The sequence below is a fragment of the Microplitis mediator genome, chromosome 2 (assembly GCF_029852145.1).
Source record: "Microplitis mediator isolate UGA2020A chromosome 2, iyMicMedi2.1, whole genome shotgun sequence".
Lineage (NCBI taxonomy): Eukaryota > Metazoa > Arthropoda > Insecta > Hymenoptera > Braconidae > Microplitis > Microplitis mediator.
Genome location: NC_079970.1, coordinates 22,187,231 through 22,208,541, shown reverse-complemented (window position 1 = coordinate 22,208,541; position 21,311 = coordinate 22,187,231). Strand labels below are relative to the sequence as shown.

Here is a 21,311-nt window from a genome sequence, read left to right as displayed (position 1 = left end):
TGATCAAATGATCTGAAATTTTCAGAAAAGTTGATGGCCAACAAGCTCTTTCGATTGCCACCTCAACCAACCGAATCGATTCATTAGTTAAAAAGTTACAAAGAGTTTACACACACACACACACACACACACACACACACACACACACACACACACACACACACACATACAGACGCTCAGACATCATTCTGAAAATAGTCAGAATAGCTTCCTAGGACCTCAAAACGTCGACATCTGATGAAATTTAGATTTTCGCAAATCGGTGTGAAAACAATAACTTCCCGAATTTTTCGAAAATCGTCGATTTTCTTAGCGGGAAGTTAAAAAGTTAGAATCCTAATACCACATACCAATATCTATGAAAAACATCAACAATATTCAATCCACCCAATATTCCAAGCAGAGACTGATGGGCGGCCTTAAAAATAGAATTCATGACGATTGAAGGAATAAAATAATGAACAACGTTTTTTAAAAACTTTCGACCAGAAGAAACTTGATTCATATCATGGTTTTGAAAGACGTAAAAAAATGTTGTCAACACTCGTGGCTAATAAAGTTCATGAAATTTTCTCTTCAATCGAGGAACAATTACAATAACAAAAGGAACTTACTTTTGTCGACAAGCGTGTTTCCTTGATTTTGGACGTGGCTTCTTTCTTATATAACTACATTTCACTTCATTGTTATTACCACTATTCATATTTAATGCTTTTTTTCACAATCACAGATCGTAAAGAAAATAACTTTCAAAAGTCACAGCACACTAATCACGGATCACTAAAAATATAACGTATGTTTCTGTACCCTACCGAATCAACTGAATATAATATTTATATGTTAATAATGACAATAAATTATAAAAAACAAACGAGCGGATTCTAAGTTACTTGAAAAAAAAAACAATATTCAATAATAAGCATAAACTTACAGGTTATTTACCGATGAATCTAATGCACTCTGTTGTTTATACTGTAAGTGTCAGCGAGAACGATCAGTTGCGAATTAGGCGCGCATTTCTTTGTTTCACTAACACTGTTAAGGCCGTGTATATGCTGCGCAACGTTACGAACCGTCGCCATCAACAATTTTCAAATGGTAAAAAACGAGGGAAAATTTAAATTTCAAGAAATCAATTTCTCTCTGTAAATAATTATAAAAATGTCAGTAAGAGAAAACAATTAACTAGTATAAAAATAATTATGTTTCTTATAGTAAATAAATAAAAAAAATTAATACTAATTAATGAAAAGTAGTTATTTTTTCACGAAAAGTTTATTTAAACAAATTTTTTTATTGGTACATATATATTTATATATTTGAGTAAATAAAAAAATTTTTATTCTTGACACACCCTAATGCAAATATGTACCAATAAATAAATGTATATGAATTAAATTTTCACGAAAGAAAAAAAAAAATACTTTAAATTGTCAATATCGGAAAGAGTTATTTTCTTGATTTTTTAGAAAATTGTTTTGATTATTAACATATAATTTCAAAATTGGTTGACTTAGAGACCAAGTGAACAAGAGAAATGATTTAATCTTCAATAAAAAATTTAACCCTTTTTGAGCTCGAAGACAGAGGGAAGTCTTACGGCTGGCCAGCAGGGTTTAATGATTTTAAGACTTTTTTTTTATTTCAATGATTTATCAATAAATAAAAAAAATACAAATAAAAAAAAAGGAGTGATCAATATAGCAAGGATGACATTAAAAAAATTATTTTTCATACCTTTGAAAAAATTACAAACTAATTGGCTCATAGCGATTTATTCCTTGTTATTGTTATTTTCAATTCGTGTATTGAATAAACAATTTTTAAAATTATTATTCAAATACACACCGCCATATGTGCTACGTCGCCTTATCATGATGGCAGCACATCTGCTTGTTTGTAGGCAGTGCGCAAGCGCGCGAAATTGATAATTGTTCAAAATTTATATTGAAAATTTGTATTTTTTATTATTACAAAAATTTTGTAATAGATAATTAATCAAATTAATCATTCATGAGTATTTTTATAATGATCATATTATCTATGATACATGTAGTATATGGTTAGTGAACGACTTTTATCGGTGATAAAAATATCGACGTGAAAAAGGGATGTCAATACGACAGAGAAGAGATTAATATTTACTCCCACCATCGTAGTTTCTATTAAAATTGATTCTGTTTATTTATTTAACGAACAGTTTCATTATTAGTTCAAAAATTTGATTTTTAATCATTTATCGCTAGCTAGGAAATGGTCGAATGTGCTCTAGTAAAAAATACATAAGTGTTCAACTAATAAGTGTGTACTCACTATAATAATAATAATAATAATAATAATAATAATAATAATAATAATAAAATTATTATTATTATTATTATTATTATTATTATTATTATTATTATTATTATTATTATTATTATTATTATTATTATTATTCTTATTGCACGACTCATAATGCGAAGCATTAGGGAGTGCTTTACGATCGAAAGTTTATTTTCGCCTCCTTTCTACAAATATTTCTGTTATTATCGTCTTATTAGTGAACAGAAACATCCCACATGATGCACCAATTTACTGACAATGCAATAAAGATTATTTCTGAAATTTTCAAAAACAAATTCAGTGCAATAGAAACGAGAAAATCATTAAATGAAACTTGAAAATGTTCCCCTCAAGCAGTAAAAGAATTTTGTAGCTTGAAAACACAATATCTCGAAAAAGAATTCATAATTTAACTCCATTTTTTTTTAAATGACCCGTTTTGCCCTAGAAGGATTTGCTTTCGAAAATGGCTATCTAACTGTGTGTTATGCAATTATAATTAATAAAAAATTAAATCGCATTTTCTTTAATTTTAGCATAAATATGTGTGGACATTCGTCTTAACAAATGCGCATGCGTGGTATTTTTTTTTTCTCGTACTATCACCCAGTGTGCCTGCGCCATACTTCTAACCAATTCATTTGCCGCGGGTATTTCGAAAATAAAAATATAAAAAATAGAGATTAGACGAATAAATAAATAAATAAACAAATAAAAAAAAAATAAAAATAGAAAACAAAACGTAAAATTCTTCACAGATCGTACGGCGAAAAATTTCGGAATTTTTTACGTATGAAATTTATTTATTTATTTTTTTTTATTTTAATTAAAAAATTTTTTATTTTTTATTTTTTATTTTCCAAACTTTCATTAATATTATTATTATTATTAATATTATTATTATTATTATTATTATAATTTTTATTACTATTATTATTATCATTATTATTATTTTATTATTATTATAATTGATAAAAACATCAAAGCTCTCTAATTCCTGTGACAGATCATTGATATACAATATGGATCTATGAGGGACATCTAGCGTCGGAGATTTGAAGGAAAATTGACATTCAATGACATCTTGCAATAAAATTCTAAACTCATCGATTGTTAAATTTCATCTATTTATCATTTGTGTACTCTAACCCCATCATAATTTTACCTTTTGACAAATTATTTAGCTCGAATTTTTATTATAAGGAAAATTAAAAATATGGAAATAATTCTTCAAATATTTCTGTATAAAGTGGTTCTAAGTTTTTCGGAAATAAGTTTCACCTAATATATATATAATGGATTTTATGTGGGAACATCAGGTATGTCACTTCCACTTAGTCCAAATTATTTAAATTCATATTTTTTTTATAATTTTTTAGGCCAATATAGTTTGAACCAGACGAATCTAGATACTTTTTGGAATACACCTCCAAAATTTCAGATTTTTCGGTTCATTAGTTTCGCCAAAAAATTTGTCAATATAATGACAGTCTCAATCGGACATAGAAGAACGTATAACACCTTCTTAAATGAAATAATTGCGAGAAACTGAAAGTATTTATAGAAAATTTATCTTTAAGTTTCTAAAAAAAACTTTTATTTACTGTAAGAAAAGAAAATTATAATAATATAAATTTTCTTTGTATAAAAGAAATGCAATTTACATATTTATCTTTTACAATCTAGTCTCAATAACTTCCGTATATTTTTTGTCTCGAAGAAATCTGTGATAGCAACCCAACCCATCTAATGCAATAAGAATTGACCTATTACTTTGTTACGGGTCACAAGAGTATCCACAGGTGCAGCACAGGAAATGTATCCTAAAAGATTTGAATAATTTATATTTTCATGAAAATTATTTATTAAATTTCATTCCATTACCAAACCTTTCTATCAAATTATAAATTTAAAATCAATTTGCTCGAGAAAAAAAAATTGACGTCAAATTAAAGAGTTGAGTGCTGCGTAGTAAATAAATCAATTAAAATTCTAACGTAATAAAATTAATACACCGTCCGGTATTTAACATCAGTATCCTTGACAGTGTCCATGCATAGTCAGTGGGACAAAATGAAACCGTTTTTAAAGTAGCTGACTTTGAAACTCAAGAATTAAAGTAACGGGTTAATACACACATTCAATGAGAGCTTGAACTCACACTTAATACGTCAACTTAAACTATTTTTTCAGTGACTCATATCTTTGACAAAGATCTCATACATCATTGTACCTTTCTCGCTTTCATTTTCATTACACCCATCACTTTGTTATAAATAATTTATTTTTAAAAATATCATCCGTCAGTCAGAAAAAGAGACGTTAAATTTCTCAAAGAAAATTTTGAGAAATTTAAAACTCTTATAGACACATGCATATGTAAATTTTGAAACCGATTGTGTTTTTGAATCCTACTCAACTACTTAAGATCCTATGGTAAAATTTTCTAACAGTTCTACTTAAAGTACGAGTACAATGATTAGATTTATATGATATCTACATAAATGTATATATGTATATACAGTAGTACCTCGGATGGCCATGTTGTTGAGTCACCGTATTGCCTCTCAGTATCTTATATGTTCAATTACTTGACATGATACGACAAATATACACACTCAGAAACCGAAATGTAAAGTAAAAGTTTAATATATTTTGAAAAATTTTTTTTGGAGATTTGGTAAAAATTAAAAAATTCGTAACATAAATAATGGAGATAGAGTTCTGGGAGGAAGTAGTTTTTTATTGGAAATTTCCCCCTCTTTAAGAATCTTTTTTTTTAATTTCTTAAATATTAATAGTCTATGAAATATTGGCAAAAAACGAAATGCGTTTTTTTTTTCATATTTAATTGTTTATAACTTTTGCAATTTTTTATGTGCTAATACACGCTTTTGGCACTTTTTTCTAGGCGTCATTCCGGATCCAATGAGCTATCACACCTAATTTTAAGAGCAGTATCTCTATTTTAGACCATTTTCAACTTGTCGACTAGACTAAACAGTAACAGATCGTAACTTACAGAAGTTGTAGTGTGTATTTTACAAATTTAAAAAATAACAATTACTTGTCATACCATAAGTTTTTGAGATATTTCTTATTAAATATTTATTGATATATTTTTTTTAAAAAGTAATAATTAAATGTCTTTATAAGAGGGTTTTTTTTCATGTAAGGCAACGGTGTTTATCTCTATATTAGGTATGATATGAGGCTTCCAGGTGACGTGTGGCTTCCAATCTATATATATATAAATATATATATCTTGACGCTATAACGTTAAATACATATACTCATCATATATATTTTACTTCATTTCTTTATAAAAAAAAAAAAAATTTTATCATTGATCACGATTTCTTTGCTATCGTCATCACATTTACACATTTTTATATTTTCTTATAATTAAATATTAACTATAATATTTAATGTTTTAATAAATAATGTTTAGCTAAATTGAAATTTTGATTAAAAATTTAATAGGTAATTAAAATTTAATTCAGTGAATTACTGAGTGATGGTCAACTGAGAGTGTAGATGAGTTGATTATAAAGAAGTACATTAAATATAGTCGTATAGTCGTGACATCGGGATGGATTGAAGTGTACAATTGTATATTATGTTAGTTTGCAAACGGAAGTCTCATGCTGTTTCAAGACTCATTTAAAGTCTTCAGTACTCCAAACACGCACGCGGAAGGTCTTTGGTATAAGAAAATTAAAAAAAAAAAAAAATACAATCAAGTTCATCATTTAAATCTTCTCAATGATGTCTATATTAGTTTATTTATTTCATTTCTTATAATGAGTGATTCAATAAAATAAATATGCTTGTGCTCCATTTCTCATAGAGTCATAGATAATTTAACTGAAAATAGTCTATAGATTATTTTATCGTTCAGAGTTAATTAGCTTGTTAAATAGGTTATCAAAATTTTCATAACAAGTAATAAAGGATGGCTGAGCTATCCGAGCCTGTCACTGAGATATTTAAATAATTTACAAAAAATTACGATACTTGTGAAAAAAAAAATTTAATAAATTCTCTAACTATCTACATTTCTAAGGAAAATTTTTCAGAAATTTGTAGTGGAAAAATGGTTAATAACAGTTTTGATAGTACTTTGGATAAAAGCAATAATATAAGTACATCGTCGATTGACAATTGTAACGATAATTCAAATAATGTTAGTAATTCTATACCGGACGAATTGTTTACTTGATGATAATCAAATAAATAGTTGTACATGGACCAAAAATTTTGTTAACAATAATTGATTATTCAAATTATCGTAATTATATTTCAGGTATTGATACGATAAATGAATTTATTACACTATGTTCTTGAAGACTCTTTATTCTTGCAAAAATACACGTAACATTCGCACAGACGAATTGAACAGAATAAAATCGAGGGTATACTTAAATTAACTTTGTTTTTTAAATCTAAATTATTTGTATAATTTTTGTATAGTTACTCCAAATTTAAATTTACTTATTACCTTAACGAGAATCGAACCGCCAAAGCTAATAACAGGGTCTCTTAATACAAATACAATGTCATAGTTTTTGGATCAGTAACAACACTTATGAGCTTAAACTCTAATTCTGATATATAAGTATTGCAAAAACAACAGTTACAGCGTTGGTTTTCTTAGGATTACTTCGGAACCGTGCGTGATAAAAAAATTTGAAGTCCAGATCTGAAAACTAGTAACTTGAGGCTACAATTTGCTTTTTTTTATTTTTACTCTATGACCATTTTTCACCGAGTTACAGCATGTTGAACATCACTCAAAAATTTGGAATTTTTTTTATATCCCTTAATTTTTGTGACCAGTGTATATTAATATAAAAATTGAAAAACTTTTTACTCAAATTTGTGAACTAATGAGAAATGAATAAATATCATTTATTCATATTTAAAAAATAAAAAAAATATCGCTCGAACAGGGACTTGAACCCTGGACCCTCAGATTAAAAGTCTGATGCTCTACCGACTGAGCTATCCAAGCCTGACATAGCCGGGCTTCTATGTTCAATTTGAACCTAATTTCTCCAAACGTAATGGTCATCTTTCGCTTACTTATTAATTTAAAAAAAAAAACCATAATAACGATATTTTGACTTTTTTCTTTTAATTACTCCAAAATTTTTGTACTCCACAATTATAATGCTCCAAAAAATCAAAATTTGCTACCCAATAATTTACCATATTAATAAATATATTTCCTATTGATTAAAAAAAATTTAAGTAATCAATTAATTAAATTCTCTAAAGAATTAATTTGTTAATTAATTTACCATTAAAATAATTGATATACTCCACAATAAAAGCATATTACCGTAATACTGTGAAAAAATAAAAATAACGTAAATATTGAAATGGCGCCAAGTGAAATTGTCTAGCATACATGAAATATATCCTCAATAAATAACTATTACATAGAATCCTCGACCTAATGCGCGTAAAACGGTCTGTAAGGCCAGAACAACCTTTAAATCTGTGTTGTTATATTCCCAAAGGAATTTTATCTTATTTAGTCTTACGCAAGGATGCATAACCATCCAACAACTAAATTTACACAACGGCATTACATTAAAAAAGTTTTTTTTATAAAATCACCCCTTTTGATACACAACCAAACAACAATGAATTGCTCTTCTTAATAAATTAAAGCGAAACGAAAAATAATCTAAAGAAAATTAAAATCAGTAAAAAAATTTTCCAATTCAAGTTTCCATTCAATTACTTTACACTCATTAACTTACTCTCTTTTAAACTATTGTTATTATATTATTCATTACCTATATATATATTTATTGTTAGTCATCTATTGTACATTGTGTCCATTGAATCTGTTAGCTTGTTAAATACCCTCGGCCTTTCTCGGCTCAAACTCGGGAGTCCTCGTCGCTCTCAATATGTTACAATCATTCAGTTTCAATGCGGGCGTCGTTCAGAGTGGACTCACTTTATATATTATCCTCATATATATATATATATACACATATATTTTGCCACGAGTTGCCGGCAATTAATGAACTAATGACACTTGTATAATATAAATTTTATATAATTATATTTTATCTAAATCCATAAATTCATTTAATTAATCAATTAAATTAAATAATTAAACAATTACTCAATAAATAAAATCACTTTATATTTATTTTCCATTGTGATAAATTTATAATTCAAATTATACTTTAATTAATGAAAAAGAAATTAGTTATTGGTATAAATTTTTCGAAAAATACTCCAAATCGTGTTACGGTTGATTTAAAAAAATAAATATGTATGCTTATATATTTAAATAGATTTGAAAGCCAATTGTGGATTTCGTCAACGAAACCTTATATTTAAAATAGTATTGGATTATAAGTTATCGGACGTAAACTCACGTTCGTAATTGTTAATATAATAACAAAGCTTTCAAGATAACATTAGTATGAATCGATAGATATGTATATATATATATATATATATATATATATATAATAAATAATTATTATATATAAAATAAAAATCTCACGTTTTCATTCTCAATAACTCATAAAAGATAAAAAAAATGTATGTGTTATCATAATTCTTTGTTTACATTAATACGAAAATACTTACAAAGCTCGTGTTTACATAATAATTAGTGAATAAACCAAGTGAATAATGTGTTGATAATAAAGCAATCATATATATAGATATATGATTAAAAATTGAAATAATATACTGGCAAGGCAAATTAATATTATTGTAATGTACTTTGTTATTCATTATCTGAAAGTATTTCGCCTCGAATACTAAAATTTTGGAGTTAATTTTTAGTGCATACATTTGAGCGGGAGTGAAAATAATTTAAAAGTAGCAAAAGGGTGTAAGTGGGGTAGGAAGTGAGGTATAGTAAAAAAATATTTGTAAATTCAAAGTGACGAGCTCGGGTTCGAATAATGTCTCGTCATCGTCATCGCGTGTCAGTAAAAAAATCGACATCAATAAGAACAATTTTGAGAGAATGTTGACGGCACGATCAGGCCCACTTGGGGTCGGTAGATTGCCTAGAACTTTGGGGCCTGCCGAAGGTAGTGATCATCTTTTTTTGTTACCTGAAAGAGCTCTTGTAATGGATAGTACCCAACTTAAACAAGATCTAGCTGGACTAGATTTCAATCTTCATTTTAATCGTCTGCACACCGCGCCACGTGGAAATGTTTGGCTTTGTAAGTTTTTTTTTTTTTTTTTTTTTCAATTAATGTTACTAAAAAAAAAACATTACATTTTTAAATTAAGTAGGTTAAATTTTTAATTTAATGGAGTAAATGTAACTTAACTAAATGATAAATTATTTTTGACAAAAGTCAATTATCTTCAGACACACAACGGTAAAAATATATATATATATATATATATATATATATTTACTCTAGCTGAAAGTTAATGATTCTTTGTCTTCGTGATTGACCCACGCTGAACTTAATTACAATCATCCTACAAGTTTTACTCATCATAACTTCATCTCTTGTGCATTATATACACTGTAAAAATTTTTGGAGTGAACGCAAATCCTCTTGAAGTAAAATTCACTCCTAAAAGAGTTTATTTCAATATTGAAACACCGAATCGGAGTGAATGCGTATTTTACAAAAATCTAGATCACTCCGAACTCACTCTTGATTTTTTACAGTGTACATTTAATGCATGCACAGTAAAAAGTATTGTGCATCTGTGTTAAAAACAGTCCGTGTTAAATTATGTTGTGTTAAATTAACACATTTCACTGCGTGGTAATTTTTAAATCGATTTACTATTTAACACTTCAAATGCATTACTCAATACAAAAACTGTGAATGTCAACATGTGTTAAGGGTTAGTTTAAAATTAACACAAAATTTACGTCAAAAAGTCAATTGATAATCACAGAATAATTAATAGTAAAATGAAAGTGAAATTTACATTTTGAAAATTTTTATTGTTAATATACTAACATCTTAACTACACAGAAAAAAATAAACTTTAAAAATTGAAATTATTACCCGGAACCTAACCTGGGTGAGGTAGAGAATTTTGAAATTAAAAACAATAAATTTTCTAATACGTCTCATAAATTTTTAATGTTTACGTTTTAATTATAAATGAAAGAATTAGTATTTAGAATGATAGTATTTACTGATCACTATATCATTATATTACTTGTTTCCGTGTAATAAAAAAAATGTTTGCTATCAAAAAATAGTTGAATGTTAAATAATAAAAATTTTTAAAGTTAACATTTTTTGGGTCGCCGCTGACATTTAAAAAGTGTTAAATTCCCTTTTCTTGTATTACCCGAGCTTTATGTCAAAATTTTGACACAAATTTTGATTTAAAGTCAACACAAATTGTCTGTGTTAACAAATAACACAAATATTGTGTAGACCATTTTTAACACACAGATTAAGTTGATTTTAACACAAAATTTTTTACTGTGATGACACATTGCTCGGAATAAATTTATTATTGCATATATATGTATATACATTTGTCTTTATCTATTTAAACTTTCATTTTAATCAACTTCTAAAACCTGACGTAATTCTAATCAATTTTATCATATCTGCCGACAGACATTCTCGTCTATTTATATCTCGATAAAAAATTAACTACATTTACTATCAATAGTAATTAATTTAATTTTCTATAAAAATTTAATTTATTGTTATCAATATTTTTACGATTTATTCAGTTTTGATTTTTTTATGTCATGAGCAAATAATTAGTGACAGTTTTTTTCTCAGAAGTTAATTATTTTTTATGAATAAAAATCTCAATATTTTGTTTGTTTGGTGAGTGAGTAAAATTACAACAATGCAATGCGATGAAGAATAAAAATTATGCCAGTTTCTTTTTATGGTAAAAATTTTTTTATATTCGTCTGACTAACCGGAAGACTTGCAATTTTATTCAAAGCACACGTGAGCTTGTGCCAAATTTTTTAACCTTCCATCCTCTCTATCTTGAAGACGTGATAAATTTTACGAATATTCATGCTGATTACCCCGTGTATAAAAAATTGTTAAAAAAAAAGGTTAATAAATTGTTGACTATTCTAAACTTCGAAACGTGACACAACGACAAACTTTTTTTAAACTTTTGAAACTTCAAGAGAAAAATCAATAAATATCCTCACATTATTAAGAAACACGCAGAGAATTTTATAGTATTTTTTACATCAAAAATTATAGAAAAATTACTATGTCATAGTAACATGAAGATAGTATAGAATTATTGTATAAATTACCGATACTGTAGAAATTTTGAAAATACATCGCACAGAATTTACAAGGTGCCTTGTAATTTTGACAAAGCAACAGATTAAGAAATTTAAATTTCTTGGATAAAATTGAATCTGTTGCTTTGTCAAAATTACAATGCACCTTGTAAATTCTGTTCGATGTATTTTCAAAATTTCTACAGTATCGTTAATTTGTACAATAATTCCAAACTGTCCTCATGTTACTATGACATAGTAATTTTTCTATAAATTTTTTATGTAAAAAATACCGTAAAATCCTCTGCGTGTATGTTAAAACGAAAAACGTTTAGAAATAGTTCGAAATGAGTTTTTTCTGAACGTATTTTGCTTTAAAAAACGTTAATTTGTAGTATTAAGTAAATTGTTTTTTTTCTGTGTATTTTCAAAGGTTTGAAAATCGTTTAAAAAAAGTTCGTCATTGTGTCACGTTTTGAAGTTTAGAATAGTCAACACTTTTTTAACCTTTTTTCAACAATTATTTTTTTACACGGGACACAATGCCATTCTTTTGAAAAATTTACTTAGTAAATTAATAAAATATTTTTATTATCATCATTAATACTTTTTTTTTTTTGTTATCAATAAGAAATAAAAGGTAATTATGCACAAGTGCGGGCTTACTCATTTTATAACAAAATATTGCAGTCATAAAAAACAAATATTTGTTATAATTTTATCAGTTGAATAATTTTTTTGTTATGTTCACATCAAAAATTTTTTTTTTTAATGTCGGCCTTCTCTAAAAATTTTAGTCTGCAAAAAATTGACGTAATTTTATTTACAGAAAATCTGAACAATAATTTTTCATACAAAAAAAAAATATTTTTTATTAATTTCATTTTCCCAATCGTGAAATGGCAAATTAAAAAAAAAAATTATTTCCAATTTTTGTATTGCAACCAAAAATAAGTGAGATCATTCTTGGGTATAAATTTCAATGTAAATAATTTTTAAGTGATTAGAAAGTTTAGAAAAAAAAAGAACAATAATTTTGATAATTTTTAAAAAACTAATGCATAATATTATTTAATGACTTCCTCTAATGTGTAAATGTTTATTCTAAAAAACTAACTGTTTAACTTTCTATTCCGGTCAAATTATAACATACGTATACGTAAATAGCTGAATATATTCAAAGCGACCCTTTTTAAAAATATTATTTTTTGTGATACTTTTAGTTTCTAAAGAAAGTAAAATTATAAGTAATTGAAAGGGACTGAGTTAATTTATTATCATAAAATGAGTCTCAAGAATACAAGTGAATCTTAAGTAACAAAAGTATATCACGATAAGATTTATCGATAGGGAAAATGTAAATTAATTTAATTAAACAGTTCACTGAACCCTTTATAATAGTCCAACATTATCTTAATTTAAATATTTACTCAAAATTACGAAATTATTGATTTAAAAAAAAAATTAACAATAATTAATACGGAAATTAATAGATAAAAATAGTGAATGACAAGTGTGACTGCAAATAATTTATCAGTTTTGTTGTTATTCCAATAATAAGAATTGAAAGAAAAATAAAATAAATAAATAATGACTTTTCCAGTCGTCTTAACAAATTATTTACAGTTCGTTGGTCTGAAAGAAGAAGAATGTGAGCATGAGTGAGTATTAACTCTCCTCTTAAACTCGGTCTCGCTTGTTCTTTGTGTGTCACAGAACCACGATAATTCGCACACCACAGAGTAACCACTCATCAAGTACTGCCAACAGGCTTCATATGACTAAATAACATTTAAAAAAAAAAAAATTATGTTTAAATGACCTCTGCCTACCCGACAAATAAATTTAATTATAAACTATCTTTTTATTTAATTTTAATTAATCATACACTGTAAAAAAATTAGCGTAGTAAATGCGGAGTCTATCCGAAGAGGTGTTTAATTTCATATTGAAACTCCGAATTGGAGTGAATTCGGATTTAAATGAAATCCGTAAATCTCCAAATTCACTCCCAATTTCTTACAGAATAAATCCGGAGTGAATGGGGAGCGGATGACTTTATTTATTTAATCCCTCGGAGTAAAATTAAGTCCCAGAGGGAATTCAATTTTATATTGAAACTCTGAATCGGAGTGAATGTGGATTCAAATAAAATCCAGATCCCTCCGAAATCACTCTGCTGAAAAAACAAACTCTCTCTTTACTCCGTATGCAGAGTAATTTTTTTTACTCCGGAACTCCGAGTAACGAAATGAATTTGAAGTGAATTAAAATTCGTAATCACTCCGAATTTTTGTAGTGTAAATATTGCCAGCTGTTTACTCTACATAATTATTATTTAACATATAATTAAAAAACACAAAAAAAAGTAATTCTATTTTAGTCGATTATTCAGTGAAATCAGGCAGAAAATGAACCTTGTTATAAAAAGAAAAATGCGACTAAACAGAAGGTCAATTGATACATTATTTACATCGTAATTTGTATTTTTATTCATTTTGTTAGATTACTTTTTAAGTTAATTATAGTTTATATTTTACAATCAGTAAATAAAACATTATTTTAAAAAAGTTTACAACATTTATGTGGATAAGATTATCCCGGCAATCAAAGCATTTATGGTTTAATTAATGTCAGATCATTTAGAACGACATTGTAAACAAGAAGCCCACGATTAAAATTAACTAACAGATGGTAGACGTTTCTTACCCGGTTTCTCTTTTTTTTTTTTTTTTTTTTTTTGTGATTCAATTTAATTTTTTTGAGTAAATTAATTTTTTTTTATTGTTTGTTTCAGGTGAGTACTCGTGTCTTTCTATGAAGCAATTAGTAACTTGTGGTAATTAAAACTATATTTATTATTTTTAAATGTTAAAAAAAAAATACTATTATTATATTTACTGGAAAATAATAATGAGTAAAATAATTAAAATAGATAAAAAAAAATTTAATTTCTAAAGTGAATTTATAGTTTTTTTTACGGTCATTATTTTTTTTTATGAAATATAATAATGAAAAAAAAAAAAATGAATGATATTGTTAATAAATTGGGTACTTTCATGATGTTACTTTTTGAATAATGCAATAGTCTGTTAGAATTTAATTGATGACAAGAAGCAATTGAGGCTAAATCTGATTCAGAATAAGAGAGAGGTATTCTACATCTCCGAAGGCATGAAATTCTCCATCACAAGTGTTGTACACTAATAGTGTACATACTGTAAAAGATATAATTGCAAGATATATAGATGTATATACATATATATAAAGAGATACTTTAGATCAAGTATATCAGGAAGCTAATAATTTCGCTAACTGAGCTGACGTTTCCCGTCGTCTATTTAATTATTAATTTTGTGGTTAACTACATTAATCGGTTTTAATTCTCTCACACTTTACGTCTACGTACATTTAATGCATTACTGTAATAGTTTGAATAATAGCCGCGCCTTACTTGTTACAATTATATTACAATCTTTATAACCGGCTCTCGTTCCATCTGATTGATTACCCTAATTCTAAATCACGCGGATTACGAAATAAATTTACTTTTAAATGATTCATTTTTTTTTTGTAAAAATAAATTTTATTTTATATACAAGGAAAAAAAGTATTTCTCGCCGCAAGAAAATTTATGATCCTGAAGTTAGCAGACACTTAGTAATTTTTTGGATTTTTTTTTCATCAAATCAATTACAAAAAATTAAAAACTAAAAATATGCACGTGCAGAAAATTTTAAAAACTACAAGTGCAAATTTTTAAAATATTTTTTTTTTTTATAATTTATTGTTTAAAAAAAATCAAAAAATTATTAGACGGCTAACTTCAGTATCATAGAAAATTTATAATCCTGAAGCTAGCAGACAATCATCAATTTTATAATTTTTTTTTCAAAAGAAAAATATGCACGAGTAGAAAATTGAAAAATCTACATGTGCAATTTTTTTGATATTTTTTTTTTTTCATAATTTATAGTCTTTGAAAGGATTAAAAAATTATTAGACGGCTAACTTCCGTATCATGAAAATTTTCATGTTCAATTCATAACGTAAAAAATTTCTTAGGATAATTAAAAATTTTTATGGGGCGAGTGAAAATTTTTCGCGCCAAAAGATCCTTTTTTTCTGTGCAGATAAAAAAAAAAATTTTTTATAACGTAGCATTAAAAAAAAATTTAACCACTGAAAGTATTGACATTTAAATATCGCATATAACGGTAAAGGTGTAGGAAGTGAACAAAGAGTATATGTGTTATAAAAAAAGGGTAAAATAAAAACATATATAGATATAGACGCGCCTGAAACTGTGACTACACAATTACAAACTACACCAACTACAGCTACTGTACTGGTAGTAGTACCAGTACTAGTACTATTACTATGACTATTACAAGTACAACAGGAACTACTGTACTCTTACGATGGCGATGGTGATTGCGATGACGATGAAGTAGCAAGAAACGAGGGTCGTTATCGTCTAGAGTAAGTCTTGGTCGCGTTCGCAACGGCGCCGCAGGTGCAAAGGCCAGTTGCATGCAGTCACGGCGTGACTACCGTTTGGTACCTTTACTAAATAAAACGGCACTCTTAGTCTCTGTACAGTTTTACGAATTAAATAATAGATAAATAGCTGTGTCTTAAGGCGTGATGCGTGATTCACGGTTTAAGCTTTCGTTTTACTCTTACATATTTACCTCATCTTATTATCTACCTAATAACTTATACTGTCTATTATTCTCTTTGACCCTTATTCATCTAAGAGCCCAAGTCCTCCTCATTATAATTACCATTAAATAACCCAAGCTCTCACCAACAACAGACATACATATATATATATATATATATATATAACTATCCATGTTTGGAAATTTTGTTTACGCAAACTATAATTGATCATAAAACTATGGTACCGTATAATTTTAAAATTAATAATTATTTAAAAATTTTTAAATTCTCTACCCCATTATTAATTTCAAAATAAACTTTATCTTTCACTTTGTAAATCGATAGATTAATTTTTTAATTCGTTTCATTTAAAATTAAAAAATAAATGTAATTATATTTTAGGTCAAGTGTTTTTTCATTTAATTATACAGGTCATATATATATATTTCCCTTAATTAAATTACCAAACTGTTGTGAGTGTATTCTAAATATATATTTATATATTTAGAGATAGAAAGACTTGAATAATAGACACATATAGCGGGTTGTCATGAAAGCATTTATACAAATTACGGAAATATCAGAACTGTCATCAAGACAAAATATATAGAGATCTATCATCGTTGTTAATTTATGACACATTAATATTACGTGTATACTGGTATTTTATGTTGTCATATATATGACTATAACATTAGAATAAATATTTTATTTTATTATGTATTTATTTTTTTTTTAAGTTACCTGAATTACTTAATGAGATGTAATTGACAATGCGCGTGTCCAGCTCGAAAAATCGATATTACAAGTCGGGTTGACGTCCTGAAGTCTTAGTCTTTTACTCAAAGTGTCTTATAGTCACTACTATTTGCATAGTAACTATATATATGTAGTGTTAAAATGTATGTTTGTATGTTGATTGAATCGCAATGTCCGTCGCGTGCATCACGCGAATTCTCATTTGAATTTTAACTATTTTTCGGTGAAGTACTAACATTTTTATGCTTAAATTCTTACAATAGAAAGTAACACTTTTTTTTAACATCTGTTGAATAATTGTCATGACTGTCTATTTACTCACACTTTGTTTCCTCTTAGCGCATTTATAATTCAATGGCTGTTTCGAGCCGTACAATTATTTACACTCACGGAATGAAAATTATGGAAAATGTTTCCATAATTTTGTGAAATTTTTTCCTATACCATCATAAGAATTACGACCATAAATTATGGGAGCAGTTCCTATAATTAGAGGAATGTTTCCCATAATTATTGGAATAGATCCTATAATTATGGGAATGATACCCATAACGTTATAGGAATGGTTTTTCTAATTATAGGAATGGTCCCTATAATTCATAGGAATACTTTCTATAATATTATGGAAATCATTCCCATAAATTATAGGAACCATTCCCATAACATTATAGGAATGGTTCCCATAATGGTAGAGTAATAGTTCCCATAATAGTATGGGAACAGTTCTCATACCATTATGGGAACTATTCCTATAAATTGTAGAAACCATTCCCATAAATTATAGGAACCATTTCCATAAATTATAGGAACCATTCCCATAAATTATAGGAACCATTCACATAAATTATAGGAACCATTCCCATAAATTATAGGAACCATTTCCATAAATTATAGGAACCACTCCCATAAATTATAGGAACCATTCCCATAAATTATAGGAACCATTTCCATAAATTATAGGAACCATTCCCATAAATTATAGGAACCATTCCCATAAATTATAGGAACTATTCTCATAACATTATAAGAATGGTTCCTATACTAGTATGAAAATTATTCCTATAATATTATAGGAATGGTTCCCATAATGGTAGAGGAATAGTTCTCATAATAGTATGGCAACAGTTCTCATACCATTATGGGAACTATTCCTATAAATTGTAGGAACCATTCCCATAAATTATAGGAACTATTCTCATAACATTATAGGAATGGTTTCTATACTAGTATGAAAATTATTCCTATAATATTATAGGAATGGTTCCCATAATGGTAGAGGAATAGTTCTCATAATAGTATGGGAACAGTTCCCATAATAGTATGGGAATAGTTCCCATATTGGTATAGGAGTTGTGCCCATACTATTTAAGAGATGGTTTCCATAATATATGGGAACCATCCCTATAGTAGTATGGGTACAATTCCAATATTATTATGGGAACTATTCCTATAATGCATAGCAAAACTTCCCATAATTTTCTTTCCGTGCTGTAAAAATTCGGGAGTAAATTCGAAGTATTTGAATTCGAATTCACTTCGTCACTCAGAGTTCCGAAATTTAAAAAAATCCTTCCACATTCAAAGTAAATAGGGAGTTTTTTTTAGCGCAGTAATTTCAGAGGGATCTAGATTTTATTTAAATCCGCATTCACTCCGATTCGGAGTTTTAATATTAAAATCAACTCCCCTTCGGAGTAAATTCCACTTCGAGGGAATTAAATAAATAAACAGTCATCCGCTCCGGATTTAATCCGCGTTCACTCCGCAAATTTTTTCTGAAAAAGATTTTAGATTTAATGGTAAAAATAAAAATCTATCTCTATAACATAAATTTGATGTTATCGCGATTAAATTGCAACAGAGTAAAAATGTCGTATCGAATAAACTCGCGGATCGATCTCGTCTATATATATTCACTCGACAATAATGTAATTCATTGAAGCATTGCAAAAATACAATTTATTATTCAAGTGCTCTTTGAAAGTCAATTTTCTCTAAACTCTGTAACGACACAGAAAAACCCTATTTATTGCATCTCTGTCTACTCTATTCATGAGAAAGAAAAAATATTTTTAAATCGTAGTTACAAAATTTCATTGTTTTAAAAATTACAACTTACATACCGTGTAGTTTAGCTACAATTATTTAAAGCGAGAAAAATATTCCTTGTATAATAATTGAAAAATTATTTTTGAGGAGTGCCATGGACACTTGACGTTAATCTCTTGTAAAGTTTGCATCAACTTAGTATCATCTTATTGCGGGGGCGAGACAACACCGCCCATAAACCATAATATTCTCTACCTCTCTTTCTCTCTCTCTCTCTCTCTCTCTCATTTATAATTTTTTTTTATATAAACATATACATTATAAATATTTTTTTTTTGTCTCTACTCAACGTAATTATTTATTCTTCCGAATCGCATTCATCCAACAAAAATAGTCCATCTATTTAAATCACCTTTCATATTTTTTGCACACACTCATATAAATATATATATATTTAATTTTCAAGATCAATATCCCCTTATATATTTATTATCAAGGTCATATATATTTATTTTTAAACCTTCTCTGAGTCAATTACCGATTGCTTACCGTCGATAAAACAGTTGGCCGCCCATAGATAAAGTAGACAACGTTAAGTCACGAATTGTGATAAAACAGGATTTACGTCAGTTGATAAATTTTTTCCGTCATCAAAAACTCGCTACTGATAACTCTTTCGCTCTTCTACTGATAACAATATTCCTTAGAAAAAGTATTTCGCAATTTCGTCTTACCCGCCATTATTTTACCTTTCAATTTTAATTTCACTTGATACCAAACGAGGTTACTGCAGGTATAATGCATCAAAAACATTACCTTACATACACTATCTAGACTTGGTAATATTATATAAATATGTACTAACACATAATAATTCCATGCCTTTTAAGTTAAACCTACTTGACATATGATTCAACCAAGCCTACACACATTACTTGACCTATATTCACATTCTCTTGCACCTGCAGCTCATACAAAGGAATGTAAATTATGAATTTATAAATGTTATCAATATTAAAACCATTTTTTTTAAATTACAAATTTATATTTCATTTAGAAAAAAATTTTTGTTAACAAAAAAAATATATGTATATATAATATATACTGGAAAAATTTTCGGAGTGAACGCAGATTAAATTAAGAGTGAATCGGAGCGGGTAATTTCTTATTCATTTTAATCCCCTTCGGATTGAAGGGGGGTTTAATTTAATATTAGAAATGGTGTTTTGAATGATTTTAAAAGCTGGATATTAAAATGAAAATAACTAGAGAACATTGCGGAATTTCGAAAAATTTTATCAGAGGTAATTTGTAAGGAATAAAATTACCTACAAAAAAGATCTGATGACATTTTGCGGTAAGTCTGATAGTTTCACTGGAAAAGTAAAAAGATCTCAAAATTTAATATAAATTTGACTTCAAGCTCAAATAACATTTGAACAAATGGATTTATCAAAAAATGATATGAGACTTTTTTTGTAGAGCATTCAATTCCCTACAATAACACATCTGAAGTTTTTTCCTACGACCCATCGTTAACTAGTATACAAATCAGAAGACAAAAAAAATTTTTTTATGGAAAATATTCGTGTTAATATTAAGAACTAATTTTGACAGGCTTGTTTTTATATCTATATCAAACTTTTGAACCTGTTTCCGACTAAAAAAATTGTTTTTTTTTTAAACACCCCAATATATATATTATATACATATATATTTTCACCGTTAAAATTAAAGCAATTAAATTCGAATTACGCGCGTTGAAACGGAAGACTGAGGTTTCAAATGTATATACACTATCTTCATATATTTGCAGATGCACCACGTGCTTTCCGTTTAAAAATATATATGTATAAGAGACTATTATTATTATTATTATTATTAATTTACCCTAACACAAGGTTGTAAACTGCTGTTCTAATACTAACACTACAAAACTTAACAATTTGTACACGAGATGTTGGTACATGCAATCAGTCTCATATTTGCTGAACCAAAAAGTTTGTTAATTAACGAGGATAAACCGTTACTAACACGTTAAGATAGTTATTTGCCTTGTTTATTGCTCCTTTAATAATCAGTTAAAATTAAATTAATTAATTAGTTGTAAATAATAAGTAAAATATTTTACTTTCAAGTTCAAAATTTTTTATTTATTTTTTAATAAACTCTCCAGTTGTGTTTGTTATCAAAAAAATTTAATACAAAGTTTGTAAACAAAACACGTTTATTTTGAGCAATAAACAGGTAGTGCCAAAACTTTGGCGATTAA

General features: G+C 27.2%; 1 protein-coding gene and 1 non-coding gene across 27 annotated transcripts in view; one reads left to right on the top strand and one right to left on the bottom strand.

Moving 5' to 3' along the window:
* LOC130664089 (capping protein inhibiting regulator of actin dynamics-like) overlaps nt 1-21,311 on the top strand; it is a 124,617-nt gene that overhangs the window by 43,207 nt on the left and 60,099 nt on the right. For 3 of the 26 annotated variants that reach the window (XM_057463849.1, XM_057463838.1, XM_057463833.1), the window contains exon 2: nt 14,364-14,405. The exons of 11 other annotated variants lie outside the window; for them this stretch is intronic. In XM_057463849.1, the coding sequence (XP_057319832.1) occupies nt 14,364-14,405 (42 nt within the window). Of the gene's footprint in view, nt 1-9,066; nt 9,540-14,363; nt 14,406-21,311 lie in introns of those variants that run through there. 12 more of the 26 variants (XM_057463828.1, XM_057463822.1, XM_057463814.1 and 9 more) reach the window with 11 other exon arrangements.
* On the bottom strand, nt 7,267-7,339 carry Trnak-uuu (transfer RNA lysine (anticodon UUU)). The gene has a single exon. It is a non-coding gene; the product is annotated as a tRNA-Lys (tRNA).